At 41.5% G+C, this 20,205-nt stretch overlaps 2 protein-coding genes and 1 pseudogene across 5 annotated transcripts in view; all 3 read right to left on the bottom strand.

The window, feature by feature from the left end:
• ELOVL6 (ELOVL fatty acid elongase 6) overlaps nt 1-20,205 on the bottom strand; it is a 135,038-nt gene that overhangs the window by 70,596 nt on the left and 44,237 nt on the right. Inside the window, exon 2 of one of the 4 annotated variants that reach the window (XM_027103512.1) lies at nt 3,612-3,696. The exons of the other annotated variants lie outside the window; for them this stretch is intronic. The gene's annotated coding sequence lies outside the window, so the exon portion shown is untranslated. The remainder of the gene's footprint in view (nt 1-3,611; nt 3,697-20,205) is intronic. 4 annotated transcript variants of the gene reach the window in all.
• Nucleotides 10,751-11,121, bottom strand: LOC113619220 (60S ribosomal protein L34 pseudogene; annotated as a pseudogene).
• On the bottom strand, nt 13,740-14,104 carry LOC113619014 (40S ribosomal protein S26-like). Its single transcript, XM_027103513.1, has one exon. The coding sequence runs from the start codon at nt 14,102-14,104 to the stop codon at nt 13,757-13,759; it is 348 nt and encodes a 115-aa protein (XP_026959314.1). The 3' UTR covers nt 13,740-13,756.

Consider the following 20,205-nt stretch of genomic DNA (forward strand, 5'->3'; position numbering starts at 1 on the left):
TTAAAAAAAAAAAGATGTTATAAGAGACTCAAACGCCAAAAATCAGGCTGGTTGAGTCTCTATGGCCAAAAGCATTTCAAGTCCTGTTTAGTCATTTTAAAGGTGTACATACCAGAACATCTGTGAATTTGATATTAGCCTTTTGTGAGTACCTTGAAAATGATAAATAAGCAAAACTGCACTATCCAAGTTTGTAATATACAAGAGCTTTTATGAAAACACATCATTTAGATATCTCAGCTTGAGTATGAAGAGCGGTAACATTGTGAAACAATGATCTGAACACTTTATTCTTATAAAAAGTCCTAGACAGGACATAAGTTTCTTAGATGGTACACACAGGTCACTCTTGAACTGAGCTGAAAAGTACTGGCCCACCTAAAAGTATGTTTAGAAATAATAACAATTAAAAGCAGCTATAAATAAGCCTTCTAAATTAGGTTTTTCTTTTTCTTTTTTTTTTTTTTAGGTGGAAAGGAAAGTTTGCTTTATTTCAGATGCCTGCAACTAGAGGGGGTGGTGTGGTAAATTAGGTATTTCTAAAAGAAAAACTTTTAAATGTTATGGAAGATACGCTTTTTTTTTCTGACCTATTTATAGTAGGAAGAAAAAGCAGATCCTTTTATAGTCATTTAATTACTAGGCTACCAGTAAAGAAAAGAGTTGAATTTGACCATTTGGCTGATTTACACTGCAGTTAAAAGGCCCATGGAATGTTAGGATATTAATATTGTACAATGCTCATTCTTTGCACAACTTACAGTATTTTCACAATAAAAAATGTTGATTGCAGCAAGTCTGAGCTGAGATCAGTTGGCCATGCAGCCTCACGGGTGGATATAACAATGCTGTATTGTGAGGTTGCTTCTGCCTCGGTGGTGAGAGGCGAAAGCAAACCTGGCCGTGAGGTAAAGTTCTGATCTAACCCAGATTTGTAAAACTGGCATCATTTCTTGGACGTCAGCAGACATTCAAAGGATAACCGCAGGATACAGATACGGCACAATCTGATTATTCCAAACCAGTTAGTGGCCAAGAATCGTCCCTCAATTCTACACACCTGGCATTGGGTGAACCTGGCTGATCATGAGCAAATATCTATCAGCTGTTTGACCTCTGGTGCATCTTCTGCTTCGGGTCAGCAAAAGCTGATGATCCTAGGTAATTGGTTTTCAATTTCTAGTCCTGCCTTTCGCCCATAACTTCCCTTAGAGCTTTATACAAAAAGGGAGCACCCAAGGGAGTCTACCCGTACGTCACAAAGGACTGAAATTATGAAAGGGCTTTGAGAGGCTCCTTTTCTCATCAGTATCTGCCTCATTTGACTCCTACTGGCTGCTTGGGGCAGGGAAGTGAGCAGCTGGGCTAGAATTCCACTCATCAGAACAGTCGAGGGGCAGAGACTGGACTAGCAGTTCTCAGTACAAAGTAGCTCCCATAAGATTTTTCACCTCAAGAGTGGCATGTGATGCCAGAATCTAATCTCTATTTTTAGAGTTAAATCTTTCTCCCACCTACAAACTCTTTGAGTAGGTCCAACGTGAGGTCTATCAGCCTATAATATTCTCATTAAAAACGCGGCATGCATATGACCATGGGCAAAACAGCCTTGCCTGACGGTACATGGGTGGGCACTGAGATCAAGAATTCTTATCCGTAACTGCATATGATAAAGCAAAAGAGCAGAGGTTTGGGCTTCCCTGGTGACGCAGTGGTTGAGAGTCCGCCTGCCGATGCAGGGAACACGGGTTCGTGCCCCGGTCCGGGAAGATCCCACATGCCGCGGAGCGGCTGGGCCCGTGAGCCATGGCCACTGAGCCTGCGCGTCCGGAGCCTGTGCTCCGCAACGGGAGAGGCCACAACAGTGAGAGGCCCGCGTACCACAAAAAAAAAAAAAAAAAAAAAAAAAAAGCAGAGGTTTTACCTAAATGACACCAATATGATGACTCCTTTTTTTTCCCATTAATTTGATGAATTTTAGGGGGATAAATTGACCGAATTAACAATTTATGTCATATATTCACTGAAATTTATATGGCATATGTTCACTGAAAACGTATCTTATGTCTGGTCTTAATAGCTTCTCCAAGGAAGAAAAGTTGTACATTTTGACAGCACAAATAACCTCACAGAAAGAGAAATTTTCCATATTCTTTTCCGACTCCATTTGGAACTCCTGATTATTCATTCAAGAAGTACTAATCAAGCATGTACTGTGTGCCAAGCACAGTTCTAGGCTCTGGGAATACATCAATGAACAAAACAGACAAAAAAGCCTGTACTCATGGAGGTTACACATCTGCAGACAGACAATAAATAAGAAAATAAATAATAAGATATGTTACAAGATTATACATACGATGGAAAGAAGAGATGGTAAAGCAGTGTGAGGGGAAAATAAGGCGGGAAGTGAGGGACAGACCACAATTTAAATAAGGTGGCCAGGGCAGACACACTGGGAAGGTGAATTTGAGCAAAAGACTTATGGTAAGGGAGTGAACCCCTCTGGAAAAAGCTAGGCAAAGAAAAGGCAGAGAAAAATAACACGGGCAAGAACTGTCTTCTGTGTTTACAATGACCAGGTTCTGCTAATTTTGCCTTTGGAAATTTCAGTATACTGAGATATCCTTTGAGCATGTATCTCTAAGTGTATATCTGAACAATAATTCTGCTTCTTTCAGTAAGTTTTCATCTATTGATAAATACAGCTATGTTTGCATAGTCATAAATATTCAGGAAGAATGAGCATAAAAGTATCTAGATTATGGTAAAGAAAGTTTATTAATTTGCATAAGCAAACAACATTTTATTTAGGGGGTAATTATAATTGTAAATCTGAGTTCCTAAGAAATCCCCAAACTTCTCAGTTTCTGATCTTTTGTGAATTAAGTTAGTCTGTAGACAAAGATTATGAGGTACCATGGTTGAATCTTAAATTAAGACAGATCTAAAGTAGCTTGACACTAGAGATGAATTTATTTAGTCTTTCTCATAAAGAAGATGTGTAGTGTTCTTTCGGGATTTCCTCCTGCAAACCCAAACCTGAATATACAAAATCAAAAGCTGGTTCTTCAAAAATGGACAGGATTATTCCCAACTAGAGACAGAATTTGATTTTCTACAAGCACATTAATTCTGCTTCACTGGCAAACTGGTTTTAGGTCCAAGTGGCAAGAAAAGGGATAATAATTCCTGACAAGGACAAGGAAATACGTTTTCCATTTTTTTCCTGAGTCAGCAGGGGGATGTAGGACACAAGTGACTTTTTAATGTGTAGTTCTCTAAATATACATATAAGAAGCAAAGCCCAATGGTACTGTGGAAATCAAAACTTTAGAAAAAGAGGCAAATAAAATGAATAAAATATGACTTTAAAACTAAAAAAGGAACTAAGCGAATTTCTTTTAAAATACACTGTAGCAACTATCTATTTCCATTAAAAAAAAACAACTAGGCCTTTTATTCCAGAGCTTAAGTGAGTTGCAGTTAGGTTTTAAATTTTCGACCAAGTAATAACGCTATATACACTATAACCTAATCCCAATTTTAGGAAGTTATCATAACACTCCAAATATAAGGTATAGCCGTTTCTTTAAAGGCCAAAAACTTACTTTTTAAAACACTCTGTATTTCCCTAGTTCATCCTTTCTAATGTCGCAAAAGATATCTTCACATCCTTACAGAACTCAGATCTCTCTCTGCCTGTGAAATGAAAGGCCAAAACTATATTAATATATATAAAGAAAGGGGTGGATAAAAGTTAATTTTCTTTATTTACTTTTTATTAAAAAGTTACATTGAGATGGTTGATTTACAGGTAAGTTTTATTTTCCACTTGTGTCTATGCAACACATATTTTAAAAGAGGATATATTTATTACTTTTTTAATTAAAAAATAAAAATATAAGTTTTAATTTGAGTGAGAAAAGAGAGCTAGAGATTGGGAGTGAGAATTAGAGATTGAGAAAAACCTGCTAAAATGAAAGTCATAAACAAAAAACGTCAGATCCTAGTCTGAGTTGGGAGGGAGCAGGGCAGACTCAAAAAAGGGAGGGAGGCGGTGTTTCTTATGGCGGCAGATTCCCGCCTCCCTAATCTTCTGAATCTAGAAGAGTCCTGTGGTCTGAATGTCTGTGTTCCCTTTACAATTCATGTTGAAATCCTAACCTCCATTGTGGTATGATAGGAGGTGGGGTCTGCGGGAGGTGATTAGGTCATGAGGGCAGAGATCCCCTGAATGGAATTAGTGCCCTTATGAAAGAAAGCTCCGTGGGAGGTTAAAGAGAGAACACGACCTTCTAGGGAGCAGGCCCTTTCCCGACACTGAATCTGCTGGTGTCTTGATCTTGGACTTTCCAGACTCCAGAATTGTGAGAAAACGTTGTTACTTAAGCGACTCAGTCTGTGGTATTTTGTTATAGCAGCCTGAACAGACTAAGGACAAAAAGCAACCCTAAAAGTCTGCACTTCACTACGACTCTTACAAGACTTTTAGACTTGAGCTCGATCTACGTCAAGATCATCATGATTACTGAGCTCCCTGTCTTCAGCCACCACCATCCCTTCGGGTTCTTTGATTCCCTGCCTCAAAGATAACATAACTGTAAGGCACATCAAAATCAATTATATCCTACAATCAAATAAAAAACTTCTGGCTAATATCATATTTACAAAAAAAATCAGTGCATTACAACTAGCAAAGACTTTGACAAGAGAGGAAAACTGAAAGAAAGGAAGAGTGGCAGGCAACCTCTTGTACTCTGCGTTAAGAACAGAGACAGGACATTGCACTGTAGCTGCTCTAGGACTCTGAGGATGAGAAGGTAAGCCTACATCTCACTAAGCTTCTCAAGATTCTCATTTATGTGAGCATTTAACAAACACATTAATCTAAAATTCTTTGCCCTTTAACCAGAAAACTGAAACCTAGGAACTTTTCTTCGTAATAAGCTACTTCAGTTGAAAGATATACTTTTTCAGGAATTGCTTGGAGGATGATAGTTTAGTCTAATAACAGAGATCAAAGATATTTATTTACCTAATTAATAAAAATTTACAAGTCTTTTGGCTTACGGTGCCAAATTTTGCTGAATTTGTACTGCTAAGAGTTTATCTGGGCTAAGAGTAAGGAGAGTTCTGATTCGTTCTTTCATATTGCGACTCAATAAATATTTACTAAGCACTGACAATGTGCAAGGCATTGAGGAGAGTTAACAAAATAGACACTCCCTGGTTCCTTGGAGACTTTAAAGTCTTTGGGGGGTAATAGACAAGTGTATGGGAAAGTGGGGGAATAAGATCATCAGGAAACACTCCAATAATACTACGGATGCACCCTCACCCAGATTTAGACAAGATGAGTAAGTGGGAATAACATGGGCAGAGACCAAAGCGAGAGAGAGAGGGAGAGGGAGAGAGAGAGAGAGAGAGAGAGCGCGAGAGAGAGCGAGAGAGAGAGAGCGAGAGAGCGAGAGAGCGCGAGAGAGAGAAAGAGAGAAAGAGAGAGAGAGAGAGAGAGAGAGAGAGAGAGAGAGAGAGAGAGAGAACATTCAAATAACTATAAGGAATTTAGTGTGTTTGACCTTCAGATCCCAAGAGTAGGTTTTGAGAGTTTTGAGCTGATGGTCCAAGATAGGTGGAAGCAAGATTATGAGGGCTCCTATAGACCATGTTAAGACATTTCTTTTTAATCCTAAGAGCAATAGGAAGCCACTGAAGCATTTAAATGAATGAAGTCCACATGCTTTTGCTTGTGATATATAGAGGTTGCTCACTGATAAGATCAAAGCAGGAGCTTGAGTGAGTAGCACAGGTTTTAGATAAGGGCAGGGCCTGGAGCTGAAGACAAGGCAGGCGTGTGCAATGTGGATACAGGAAGCCCCCAGTCTGAACGTTCTTAGGTGGGGAGTCATTTCATAGGAACTGATCACATGGTCTAATGTTCAATATATGGGTGTATGAGGTTAGTCAGGTGATTTCTGCAAATTACTTTCACTCTACCCATCTGTGAGTATAGGGAATGCAGCAAAGTGTAATATTTCCTCATGGTTTTGGTGCTTATCGTGATCTTAGCTATAAAATTATGCTCCCTCCTGTGTCAACCAGCGGCATGTAATAATGTCAGTTTCAGGACTAAGAAAACATTCACCCATTTTCCCAACCAACAGGGCAGAACTTGTAAAGTTCTAAGTTCCCGTGGAACACACTTACGAAGATCCAGTAAGTATGTGAGTGATTACCAAGATTTTACGTTATGAATTTTATATTCATGCCTCAAAGGTAAAATAAACCTTTTTAAAGTACAGGTTTATCTTGCTCTATACAACAGATTTACTCCCAGAAAATTGTGTATAAATTGTTTTAAACTAAAGTGTATTTTGAGAAAGTTTGGGGAGCGTCCCTACTGAAGAGAAATTTCATGATTACTTGTAAAGATCGAATCTTGTTATTGTATTGTATATATTTTCTCAGGTGAGGCACATCTAGACTGGATTGCTTTCACGTATCGCCACATGAGAGGAATGTACCCAGAGTCATCGCCTGGAAAGTCCCCGAGTCTCTCAAGAGATGGATCAACACCAGGGCAAACATTATAGTAAGCGATGTGCTCCATAGATGTCCTTCGGTTGGAACCCTAGTTTCAATGGATTGGATCCTTAGGGAAGCTGTCTGAGGATGGCGGTATGACTGAACTGCCAATCACAATGCCCTTCTCCCTGGCTTCCTTCCAGCAATTGGTCTAGGGGTAGTCCTGTGATAGCGTTCCGGCAATGATGCATATGCTGAAGTGGCCAGATGGGACTTCTGGGGAAGCTTGCCTGATTTAGCCGACACACCCTTTGGAGTTTTGCTCCTTTGCACTTCTCTTTCCTGCCTTGTCACAGACTGGATGCCTGGCGGCAGCCATCTTATAGCCACGAGAGAGAAAGCCAGAGGCACAGAAAGATGAAATGAGCTTGGTTTCCAGATGGCATCACTGGGCTGCTTCATCAACTCTAGATTGCATGCTCCGGACTTTTGTTGAATGAAACAAGGAAATCTCCATACTTAATTAAGGTTCTATTTGTTAATTTTTCTGTTAGTTCGCAACATACTCTTAATGAATATTCTGAATTTCTATTCAAACTTCTCTGAATACAACGTACGAAGTTCTTTGCCACTGAAATACATGGCATGCTGCAGCGATTTAATAATGTGGGTGGCAACAAACAAGCCATTACCTCTAAAATGTAAATGTTTATATAGTGACATGTGTAGAGGCTCCTTCTATAAAAGATGCTAGGCTACCTGATCTATTGTGTTGTTACCAAAAAACAGCAGGAAAACAAAACCCCAAAACTCTCTACATCCTGCCTAGGCATTTTGGCCACAATTACTCTCACTTAGTTGAGCTTGATTGGTCAAGTATTAAAAATGACTGAGCCCCGAATGCTAAAGCAGGAGCAACACTGGTCCAAGGGAATAACTGTCCAGAAAAACAAAAGGATAAAATGCTTTGTGGACAATTTTGGGCAAATTAAAGTTACACAATAATAAGCACTGCACACACCGGACAAAAGCACTGGCCACCAGGGACTGGACAGTTCTCTTTAAGCAAACATGTGGGCTAAAGTTCACAACAGCTATCCTTATTCAAAGGTGCAACCTGTCTGGCAGGCTCCAGGATTTTCAGGCGAGTTTATATGCACACGAATATAAATCCTTGCAGGATATCAAAGAGAGCAAAATTACATTTGTGCACGTGTATTTATATTGTCACTTAAATGCATATAAACATCGGTAAGTACATATTTCTATTCAAGGGGATAGCTGGTGAGTTTAAAGATCACTAGAGACTTCTCACTCCCACTCATATATAGAAGTTCCGGCTGCACTGTTTACTTTCTTCGTATATAAATAGCCTTCTATAGTTGAGGAAGACTCCTGAGCAATAATTTTATATTATGTGTAGGGGCTACACCTTGGACACTGAACTGAAAATGCTGAAACACATCAAATATCTGCCACAATGATTTTCAAATTCCTGTAAGCCATCTGGAGCTACGCCCAGGGATTTGAATTTGCACAGAGAAAAACTGAGTTCCAGAGACGTGAGGCCAAGTGCTCACCGAAAGAACAAGAAGAGGCATCAGGGCTGCTTACATCTAGTTGTGTGGATTATTTAATTTGAACTGTTCAAATTGTTTATTAAAGTGTTTAGAATTGGCCACAGGACTTCCAAATCCCCAGTTCATTTTACGACATAGAGGCAAACTTTTCTCTAGGAAATTAAATGGTCTTCTATAAACAGGAGGAGTATTGATAGAAGTATCAGCAACAAATCCAAGTTATGCAGTGTATGTGAATTCAAAAATAAGCTCAAAGGCTCCAGCTGATTTGTTTACTTAAATATATTGGTTGAATACGTATACTCATAAAAATTACCTGGGGAGTCTGTTTAAAAACACCCAGAAATTCTGATTTTCTAGGTCCTGTGGGGGAGGGGAGGGCCTAAGAACATGAGTGTTGACAATGGCTAAATGATTCTGACACAGGAAGGCCTGCGGGTCCCACTTTGAAAAACACTGGTCTATGCTGTTCTAGATGCCAGAGACACATATCTCAGACTGCTCAGTCTAGTGAGAGAGACAAGGAAACAATTTTACAATGCCTTCCAAACATTCAGAGGGATGTGAAGAGGACAGAAGAAGGCATAAAAAAGGAGGGCAGAAGTGAAACTAAACTCTCTTGCAGAACGAACCAGTTTTCAAAGAGCAGAACAGCTAAAGAACAGGAGAAAAAGTGCTCGGGCAGGAAGCACGGCGGGGACAAGCATTCAGTGGGGCATGTTGGAAACTGAACAAGGAGTTTGGACCGACCAGGGCACCAGAGGAGTAGGGAATGAGGTTGGAGGATTAGGAGGTAGTATCCTGAATGACTTTTCTACCTACATGCAACTAGTTTGAACTTCTGATTCTGAAGGCACAGGGGGCCACTGAGGGTTGAAGCAGGAGGGGCAGAGTTAGATAAGATTTTTGGAAAGCCCGCCCAGCCATGGTCACATGGAGGACACCTGGGGGAATGTAAGCTGATGGGCAGAGATGCCAGGTAACTGCAATTCTCGTCATGAGAAGAAGCCAGGACTGGTGAAGATGGATAGGCGAACGCTATTTGGAAGATGGTAGCCCATCAGAGTAATCATTCCCTACGTGAATTGAAATGAATTCAGCAGAGAAGGTAGAACAGACAGGTCTTAGCAACTAATTTAATGTGGGGAGAAAGGCAAAAGGGAGAGTAGGTGGTGGTTCTCAGGTTTCTGGTTTGTCTGACCCGGTAGCTGGTGTTAGCTTTGTGGGTGGGGAGTAAAGAAGTGGTATTCTAGTATTTAGTTAATAGTTAATGAGAATGTGTGACTTACTGGTAGAGATTGAAAGAGACACATAGGGGCTTCCCTGGTGCTGCAGTCGTTGAGAATCCATCTGTCAGTGCAGGGGACGCGGGTTCGAGCCCTGGTCCGGGAAGATCCCACATGCCACGGAGCAACTGAGCCCGTGCACCACAACTACTGAGCCTGAGCTCTGGAGCCCGTGAGCCACAACTACTGAGCCCACGAGCCACAACTACTGAAGCCTGTGTGCCTAGAGCCCGTGCTCTGCAACAAGAGAAGCCACCACAATGAGAGGTCCGCGCACCACAATGAAGAATAGCCCCCACAACTAGAGAAAGCCCGCGTGCAGCAACAAAGACCCAACACAGCCAACAATAAATAAATAAATAAATATTTTAAAAAAGAGAAAGAAAGAGACACATAGGGCGTGGGACTTAGAAATGTTGGGCTGGGAAGTCATCCACATTTGCATGGTGATGGCTGAAGTCAGGAACCTGGATGAGGTCATCCAGGGGGAATATTCTGAGGATCAGGGTAGAACCTAACTGGGAGGGAGGTATCACCACTGAAGGGGGAGGTGAAAAACAAGCAGGAAAGAATAAGAAGAGACAACCAAAAGGTAAGAGGAAAACCAAGGAGTATCATGGAAAAAAGGTCAAAGCGAAGAGAGGGTCGAGTGTCACCAGGCAATCAAGTCAGATAAGTGCTGATAAAGAGTGTTCCATTGTGACCTGAAGTGGCCTTTGGGCTGCCTCCTCTGTACATGCTTCATTCATTTCTTCAAATATTTACTGAGGTCCCCGGGGTGCCAGGTGCTGTACAGATAAACCTCAAACCTCAAGGACAGCCTCATCCTACTTTGAAAGCAGAGCAAAAGCATGTCCATTTCCTTACAAATGTTACACTCTTTTAGATGTGAACAGGAATTGAATTTGTATGCAAAGCACTGGGTGATATCGCACTTGGGCAAACAGCAAGGAAAGGAGGTGGGGTGAGATGCTTTAGGAAGATGGGGCTTAGAGAATCACAGGAGTCTGAGATGAAAGTGGGGACGGGAAGAAAAGGTGTGGCAGCGTCACCTCCTCATCCTCTGACCTGTTATTTTGTTTAACCATTGACTTAGCTCCAACGTCTGCCTGGGGAGCAAAGTCCTATGCTGAAGAGAAGCAGTTATTTCCCAATATACTCTTGGTATTGAAAGAAGAAAATTAAGATAAGAAAGAGTTAAACTCACCAAATTAAATTGTTTCTGGGCTCTGACTACACTTTTGAAACCTCCTCTTATAGTTATTTAGCATAGTTACTTTCTTTTTTTTTAAAAATAGAACAAGTCTTTTAGGGTTTTTTTTTATTACTCATAAAAGCTTTTTTTTTTTTTTTTTTTTAAGCTTTCTGACTCTGCGCTTGTACCTTTCACACTTTGACCAGGATTTTCATTAAGGAAAGTGAGCTTGATCCTGTCACAGACCCATTTAGCACACATGGACCCACCACAGGCCCTGCTGACATGTTTTTTCACTTTAGGTAACCTCCTAAGAACTTTAGGTCTCACAGCATGAACTTCTCAGCACATATCACATACAGATTTTGGTGCTTTTCCCAACCTTCTTGGTATAAAAGCAAGTAGTTCTACTACCAGGGGTTCAAGACAGCCTATTTTTGTTAGAGGCTGTATTGCATGATAGCCTACGATGGTGTGTCAAACTCAGGACACGTTGAACGCCTCTAAACAGCATTCCTGGAAGGGCTTCCATTTCTTAGAATTACTCTGAAAACTTAACGTCTAAACCTTCAAAACAAGTTATTAGGAAGCCTGTTTTTATACTTTTAGAAACTTAGAACTGATACTATCCATACTTTAGCAGAGTAAAGCCTATGATTATTTCAGTTATCCATTCACTTGTTCAAGAAATACTGACTGAGTTCTTGCTAAAGATTCTAAGTGTCAAAAAAGATGAAGGCCTTGAGCTCACGAAGCCTACATTCCAGAGGCAGACAGAAGCTAACTGGAGGCTCTATAGCGTATCTACAGTCATAGTGATATGTTTTCAGGTGCAAAATTAAAGCACAGCAAGGGGGCCAGGAGTGACAGGACTCCATCAGCTATGGTGGGCAGGGAAGGCCTCTTATATATTGAATAGAAATATATGAAAATAAAATATTTGAAACAATTAGAATATATTTGACTGCACAATTGGTATCTGCTTCTGATCCCCCCAATATATTCCTTCCTTCAGGACTCCATCGCTGAGATCTACCAATTGCAAAACCCCATTTTAAGCACAGTGGGGAATAGAAGCATTACACCCCTTCCTGCTCTCAGAGTCTACTAACTAGTAGTGACTATCACACATGAAAGAACACGGTCAGTCATAATCAAGTCATAAAAAGAATTGTGCTAAGAATTGTGCTGATGGAGGGATTACAAGGCTGTAAGAGAACATGGCTTCTGGTAGGACTTAACACCATGGCAGGATAGGGAACAGGGGAGACCAGGAATGTGACATTCCAGAATGAAGGAACAGTGTGAAACATGGGCTAGACAGTGTTTATCCGGAGAGTGAGAATTATTCCAGTTTGGTAAATGTGTTCGACATGTGAAAGTGATGATGAAACCAAGCAGGACCCCATGGGGCCCTCCTGGGGCACAAAAGCCTTTCCAGGTCCCCCATTTCTTATTTGCAGGATAAAGGCTTCAGCCTCCTAGGCCTTCCCTAAGTTCCAAAGGGCAGAGCAAATGGCTACCGGTCAGGGAAATACGGAATGCAGAGAAAAGGAGGAACAATGAAGAAACTACAGTGCAACAATTAAAGCAGGATACTGGTTCTGCCTCAAGGGATATACGTAACAATATCTTTGAGTTCTTCTGCAGGAACGAAGGCCTCACCTCAGGTGGAAGACAGTAACTTCAGGCCGAGCATAAGACGCCTAGACCACCCCCATTACCTCGCCATCAGCCAATTATTAGAAAGTCACATACCCTGCATCCCACCCCTCAAATTTTGCCTGTAAAAACTCTTCTCCCCAAAACATCAGGGAATTCAGAATTTTGAGCACAAGCCACCTGTTCTCCTTGCTTAGCCCTGCAACAAACCTTTCTCTTTTCCAAACTGCAACGTTTGGGTTCGTTTGGCCTTACCGTGCATCGGGCACACAACCCTGCGTTCGGTCACAGTGATGTGGGAAATAAGGCAGTAGAGGAAGTTTGGGGACAGAACTGAGCAGGGCCTTGAATTCCAGGCTAAACATGTAAGGTCTTCCCTTTTTTTTTTGTACTCATGCATAGACCAGGAAAATAGAACCCAGGACACTCCTTTATTATGTGGATATACAACTGGGTGAAAATGAGATAATCACCTTAAGGTTATCAAGGAAGTCACTGAAAATAATCTGAGGATGCCAAACAAATGAGATGTTTGAACTTGACCAGAGTCCAGGTTACTTAGGACTCTTCAGGCACTGTGCTAAAAACTTGACGCAGATCTCTCCTTCAATATTCACACCAGATACACTAGGCGTGTGCACCACCCCTACCGACAGGTGAGGAAGCTCAGCCAGGTGAAATAACTAACTTGCCCAAGGTTGCATGACTAATAAGCAGTGGTGTTCTGGGATCAAACTGGCCTCACTCCAAAGCCAAGGTCAACATCATGGAGGCCAAAAATTGTAACCGAATTAGCAAATCTGAGGAGTCGGAAACACATGTAATGAACCTCAGTATAAGCACAGTTTAGGGTAGCAGGGTAGTAGCCCAGGGAATAAGGGAAGGCACTAAAAATTAAAAAGTTAAAAATGGATAAACTCAGCAGCAGATAAAGGCTTTATTGGAAAAGAAGCCAACCAGTAGAGGGACCGCAGCAGAGCACTCTCTTCTCTTCCTGCCCCTTCCCTTCCTCTCCCTCCTCTTCTTGTAATTCACCTCAGTCAAGGTCACCTGGAAGAACCCTAAAGTAATCCTCCTATCCTCAGCACAGGTCTGATCCCCACCAGGCACCAGAGACAATTTAATCTTTCGAGAAGATCCTCAAAGACGAGCAAGAGGTCAACATATTAGATCTGTTTAGAATTATCAAAGGAACCAGGAAGAGAGAAAGCTGACCATAATTTGGAGTGAGGTTTTCAAAGAATTAACCTCTACCTTCATTAATACCACAGGAAGAACTTCAATTAGATGTAACTCAGTAAGCCTAGTTGAAAAATGAATTTTTCTTCTAAACTTGGATATGGGGCTAGGATATTAATCAATATATATTGATTAATGACAATACGTATGATTAAATCTGGGTTCATATGAAAGATATTTATAGTGGGTTTTTTTTGTTTAAAGTATAATTTCCACGTTATTGTCTTTCCAGGGAATAGTATTTTAGTCTTTAAGGACTTAGCTCCTTACATGGGCTTTGGTGGAGGTCGTGGGGCAGCACTGGCAGGTCTAAATCGGGGTGGAGGTGTTCGGTCCTTCGGGGCTTCCCGAGAACGATTCCTGGCTACCTTGCTGTGAATGGCACAACTGACGCAATAATGCAGTTTCACATACAGCTTGGGAAGCACATAGGCGTCGAAAACACTCGCTTCGGAAATGTCCCTGACGGCCGCGGCCTCTAGGATGTTACGAATGACGGACTTCTTAATGGTCTTATCCTTGGGCACGCATCGGGCACAGTTAGTACAGCGAACAGGCTGCACGTGGCTGCGGCCCTTTTTGACACGACCATTATTCCTTCTTTTCTTGGTCATCTTGGAAGCGAGGCGAAAGAGGCTATAGTGGGTTTCTTAAAGCAGTGATCACGGAGACTGCACGTTCACAGACTGAGATGTACCCATTCAGAAAATTTAGCTCAACATATTGTCTCATAGGATTCTAGATATTTGAAATTCCAAGTGTTATTTTGGTCTCAATTTTCTATATAAGTATCTCAAATTCCCATTTCACTTTTTGACAGGTCATGAATGCCCTCAGATGTTTCCTCTGGAGCTAGGAATCCTGCATTAGGAATAGACACATAGCTATAATACCTTGAGTTTCATATATAAGTTCAATCGGTTGTAAAGTTAAAGGCTGTGCTGATAGTTCTGGGTAGAATTCCCACAACAATAGGTTTGTCTTTAATAAAAATGTTTGCTTTATACTGAGTGCCTTATTGAAGACATTAGGAATGTGCAAGTGAAATAGGAGGAAGGAAGCCGGGCACAACCTTTAAAAGAACGACATAGCCACTGAGGATACGACATAAACTGGTTAGAACCGATTATGTCCAAGATTCAACTTCCAGTAGACCTTGAACCTCACTATACACTCATAATACATTAGCATGCTAAAGGACACACCCACAGGCACCATGACAGCTCCAAGTTTGACCATAAAATGTCAAAAAGTGGGCAGTGGCCCAATTCCTGGAAATCTCCACCTCTTCCCTAAAATTGTTGGAATAATCCTCCCATTCATTAGCCTATCAAATTAACCAGCCCATAGTTCGAGGCCTCTCACCTTCTGAGATGGCCCACACTCTGTCTGTGAAATGTGTTTCTCCCAGGGCCATTCTGGAATGTGTATCTCTCTAAATAAACACTTCTTACCTATCACTTTGTCTCTCACTGAGTTCTTTCCACAAGGAGACATAAAGAACCTAAGCTTCATTAAGTCTTGAGATCAGGTGTGTGATCTCAATGAAAAGACGGTGGGTTCAAGGCCCAGTCTGAGTTATGTGGCTTCATAGGTAGTAATAAGGAAAGTTTGTCCTGCCATAAACAAAGCTAGGACTGATTACGTATGCCATTGACTGACAGATACACTCACTTAAATTAAGAGCAATCATTACTTCCTCAAACTGAATGAAAGACTGGAGATGCAGTCTTACCCATCAGTTTGCAGCTTGGCACGCGGGATCTTAGTTCCCCGACCTTGGACACCAGGGAGACCAGGGATCAAACCTGTGACCCTTGCAGTGGAAGCACAGGGTATTAAACACTGGACCACCAGGGAGGTCCTGTGAAGATTTCCTTATTTCCCCAGAGTAACTAATTCTGCAGGATCTGCCAGCTACCTCTAATTACACCAGCTTCACCCAATAATCACACCGAACTCTACTCTCTGAATAGCATTCTTTTATCCTCTGACTAGCTGACTAAAGGTAAACTGTACTTTTCTGAGTTTCTTATCACCTTTGTGTTTCAGTTTCTCAAATGTTAGTTCATTTGTAAAACTGCCGTTTGAGGCTAAATTAACAAAATTAGCAGCTAAATAATGACCACACCCTGCCTACCTATACCCTAATAGAGAGCACAGAGATAAGCTGGGAGGGGATGGTAAAGAAAAGTTGGGAAGGGAGAAGAAACAGAGGTCTGAAAAGAACACCTTATCAGAGAAACATCCAGTCTTCCGGGATTGTCATTTAAAGAGCTGTGGAACTCACATAAATGCAGAATTACACCCTTTCTTCCTTCTTGGCTGGAAGGCCAAGGGCCCCGCGGTAAAAAGCACACAGGTCAAAGTTTGGCAGGGAAAATAGTACCTTTGGAAATTTTATGGTCTGGCTTTAAATATAGGTCAAGAAATATAATAAAACTAATTTCTTTTTTTTTCCTTAGAAGACTGGAAATCAAGAGAACTTTGGGGTTAATATAAGTAAATTTTAGTTCCTTCCAGCACTAGAATTCAGTGATTCCTTGACTCTGAGCCTGGATTAAATCTACCTTGGCCGAGTATAAACCTGGTTTACTGGCTGGTTGCTTTTATTGATTTTGCACTTTATAGCCACTTCCTCTTAAGAAGTTCACCATCGTGACTAATTTCTGTGGGGGGAAGTTGGAAAGCAGAGGGCCAAGTCAATCCGAAATGGAGCAAACAAACTCACCTTCTACTACCTGGTGAGGAGGACACTTCCACTATTGTTACTGAACCAAACTCGGGTCCACTTGCTCGTCTGCAGTAAAAACTGTACTGGCCCTGGGTTGTCGTGAAGGAAAGTGCAGCGTTTACGGTACGGTGCCAGACGAGGAGCCCAGGGAAGCCAGCGCTCGAAAAGCCTGAGCTCCCCGTGGGTTTCAGCAAAGCCCTTTTAAAGGCAAGGTGAGGGAGGAGGGTCCCAGGTTAAGCGATCAGCTGCTCTTGCAGTTCTCTGATTGGTTGCTGGTGAGGTAACAGGGCGGTGTCACAAGGGTTAACAACATCAATCCTTAGGCGCCAGTAGGTTTAGGGGCTACGTGCTCACGGTCATCAAGTAGTTAATTCCTTTCACTTGGTGGTGGTTTTAGCGTCTGTAAAACAACTCAGGAAGTGTGTATCAGATACTATTATCTAGGCACTTCAGAGAGGAGCCGAAGCAGAGGGTATCGGGGCAGGATCTGTCCCAGGAAGGCCCCATAGGGTCCTGCTCGGTTATGCTACGAAGCATTAGCATCTTCCAAGGTTTTAGAAGATATTTTGACGTTACTGGAGATCTTCTTATATCCATGTCAGTTAAGCGTATGACTCTAGTAAGTCTATCTAAATTTAAAAGGCAAAAGCTGATAGTCACTATGAATAGATTTCTCTTATTTATTAATAGGATCTATTTTTAACCATATAATAATAATAATAGTAATGACACCATAAATTTATTTGGCACTTTGCAATTCACAAAACACTTTAACTAACATGACATAGATTCCTGGGCAACCCACTCTGAGACAATAACAAATTTGTGGAAACAACTGTTGGCAATGGGCTCACAGATGCCTGGAATTCCCAGGCAGCCAGCTGCATGTGTTCCCCATTTCATTAATTTCAAAATAACAAGACCATGCAGATTCATTTATATATTATGGCAGGTTTTAACTGTATGTCACGTATCATCTACTTTGTTCCTATGAGACAAAACGATTGCCTTTTACAGGTAAGAAAATGGAGGCTCTTCAAGGCTCTTAAGAAAAGAAGTTACTAATAAATGACTAAAAAATAGCAGACCTATGATTAGAGTGAGTCCAATTCTTTCCTCCATCCCACAGCTTCTGCCAAGTCATTATAGAAATGCACGGAGAGATTCTTATCCCTTGTTGCTTGGGTTTCTCAAGAGTGGTAACCCATTTTAGTAACACAGCATGCTCTGTAATTTACTACTGACAAAGCCACTACCAGAAATTTACTAGTAACTTTCAACTTGGTAAAACATGACTAATAAAAAGCAATCAAAGAGCAGCCTTCTCTTTCTTTACAGCCACATGGTTGCAAAGCAAGCTAGTTACATGTTTGTGGATTTGTGCCAATGATATATACAGCTCATTAATTCCACAAATACTTATTGGACACCTATTATCTACCAGCCCCTATGTGAAGTGCTGGGTGCACAGTACTGAAAAAGATGGGCACCACCACGAGCCTCACAGAGTTTGTTCTGTTGAATTGGGGAGAGACGGATGCTAATCCACAGATAAACAAAAATAACCCACTATGGTGTGAATTGAAAGAAAACAACAGAATACTGGGAGACACAATGTTTGGGGGCGGGAAGCTCTTCTAGATGGAGAATGAGAATATCTCAGTAGAGCTGGTACATCAGTTGGGATCATAAAAATGAGGAAGAGCTGGCCTTTGAGAAGAATGGAAGGACGTTCCAGGGAGAAGGAAATGCATACTGGAAAGTCTGAAAACTGGAGTTTAGCTCGTGTAAGCGGCTGAGAAACGGTCATTGCGTGGGTAGGACCGGGGTGGGGGGGGGGGGGGAAGGTTTGAGATAAGGAGGGAGTCCTACACTACTCTTCAGTCCTTTACACTGCCTCGAGGCACCTGATCCCAACCATCTGTCTTCAATCAACTACACTTAAACAGCTGCCTTGTAATCCAGAAACTATCACAGATTAAGCAGATAAAGCTAAAAACAGAATAATATCAATAGATTATCTAAACCAAGGATGCAAGTTTCCATCTTTTTAATGAAGGTTTGCATCAAGTTAAATCATTAATTATAGATACTGATATAGATACATATCTCTAGTATTCTAGAAAAAAGCATTATCTCTCAAGGTGAGAGGGTAGGGAAACCTTAACTTGTAAATTTTAAGGGAAAAAAGTGAGATTATGGGACTTCTTTTTGTGTGGGTTTTTTTTTTTTTGCGTTACGCGGGCCTCTCACTGTTGTGGCCTCTCCCGTTGTGGCGCACAGGCTCCTGACGCGCAGGCTCAGCGGCCATGGCTCACAGGCCCAGCTGCTCCGCGGCATGTGGGATCTTCACGGACCGGGGCACGAACCCGTGTACCCTGCATCGGTAGGCGGACGCTCAACCACTGCGCCACCAGGGAGGCACAGTGTGTATTTTTTAAATTAAGAAAATAAACAAAATAAACAAAATAACAAAATGAAAAAACCTTTTTGTTTTTATGAAAGCCTGGTTTTAAGAATTTCAGCTCGTTAAATTTAGGAAGCTTAAAAAAAAAAAAATCAAATTCAAGACTGTTCTCTGGACCTGAGCCTAATGCATTTTCATTTGAATGAGAACTTAATATACATTTTTATTCCCTTGGGGCTCTGGGCTGTCAATATTTTACTTTTCAGAGATGGGCAGACACCTATAGATAATCATGGTGACCTTGGGTAACATTTTCCCTTATTTAAATCTGTCTTCTTTCCGAAGTATTTTTTGCCTGTTAAACATGATTTTTGGGGGGGTGGGGGGCGGGACGGTGCGGCTCACAGATACATTTTTAGAAAACAACGATGCACATAAAATTTTTCCTTTTGCACTGATGCATCTGGACCTTTTATATGTCTACTCTTTTGTCTCTTTTTGGAAGTGATTTGGAAGCAAAGAAGAGAATGGCTATACAGTTGACCCAACTCTTTCTATTAACGGAGTGTTTTAACTTAGGATTTTTAAGTGGAAATGAACTTTGTTTGTTTAAGATTTTTTTCAGCTTCTTTAAGTCTGGCCCCCTTCCCTAGTCACCTTCGGCTAAACCTGTCATTCGGCAGGTAACAGTGTCTAACATAACTGCAACAATCTCTACTGTGGCTGAATTTTCATAGCAAAGAATCTCAGGAGTTACCAATTGGTTACAAACTGTTCTGTCATACCTAAGTGTTTGATAGGGCTTTGTCCTGTCCCTTCCCTTCTGTGACAGAATACCTTACATAAGCGGCCCCGTCATGTTAAGCACCCTTGGGGGTTGGTTCAGGATGTTTCCGACACCCCCATTTGCTTGGTATCCCTATACTCCTAGCATGTGGTAATTATCCGTGACTCCCCTAGTCCCTGGCGGCCATAGATGGAGCTGACTCACTCGCTCTTTCACTCAGTGAGTGCTTTCCCCGCGTCCTTAATTCCCCATGCCACTTTGGGGATAGGGCTAGCATGTTTCTATAAGCCCTAAACTTGATTTTGCATTTCACAGAAAGGTGGAGAAGTTGGGTTTCCCCCGCCCCGCCCCCTTTTCCTTTCCACAGGAAGATAAAGCCAGAGGAAGCCTGTACTGTACTTTCTGCCGTTACAATGATGAGCTGCTTCCCATTCCCTACTTCTAAGTTTTTGTGCACTCAAGTATCAACTCCCAACCAATCTCCACTTACTCTGCTAAAGAGAACAAACGTTGACTCTGAGGGTCTAGTTCTTTTTAAGTTTTTTTCGATCACCTTTGCCTTCAATTCTGAGCACCTTTTACTTGCAACCAAGAGACAATATTTTTGTGTGTGTGAATTCTTAAGGTTATCAACAGATACTCAAAGTCTTAGCAATATCTGAATGATACCGAGCATGTTCGTATTGCCCAAGTACCTTCAGTGACTACTTGTTAATTGCAACCAAGGGTAATATTTTTAATGAATATCTTAAAGTCTTCAAGAAGTATCTAAGGTTTAAAAAACCAC

This window comes from Aethalodelphis obliquidens, unplaced genomic scaffold (assembly GCF_003676395.1).
Source record: "Aethalodelphis obliquidens isolate GAN/ISIS:26980383/991018 unplaced genomic scaffold, ASM367639v1 scaffold6, whole genome shotgun sequence".
Lineage (NCBI taxonomy): Eukaryota > Metazoa > Chordata > Mammalia > Artiodactyla > Delphinidae > Aethalodelphis > Aethalodelphis obliquidens.

Coding starts and splice junctions, on each gene's coding strand:
- LOC113619014 (XM_027103513.1), bottom strand. CDS start 14,104: ATGACCAAGAAAAGAAGGAATAATGGTCGTGTCAAAAAGGGCCGCAGC.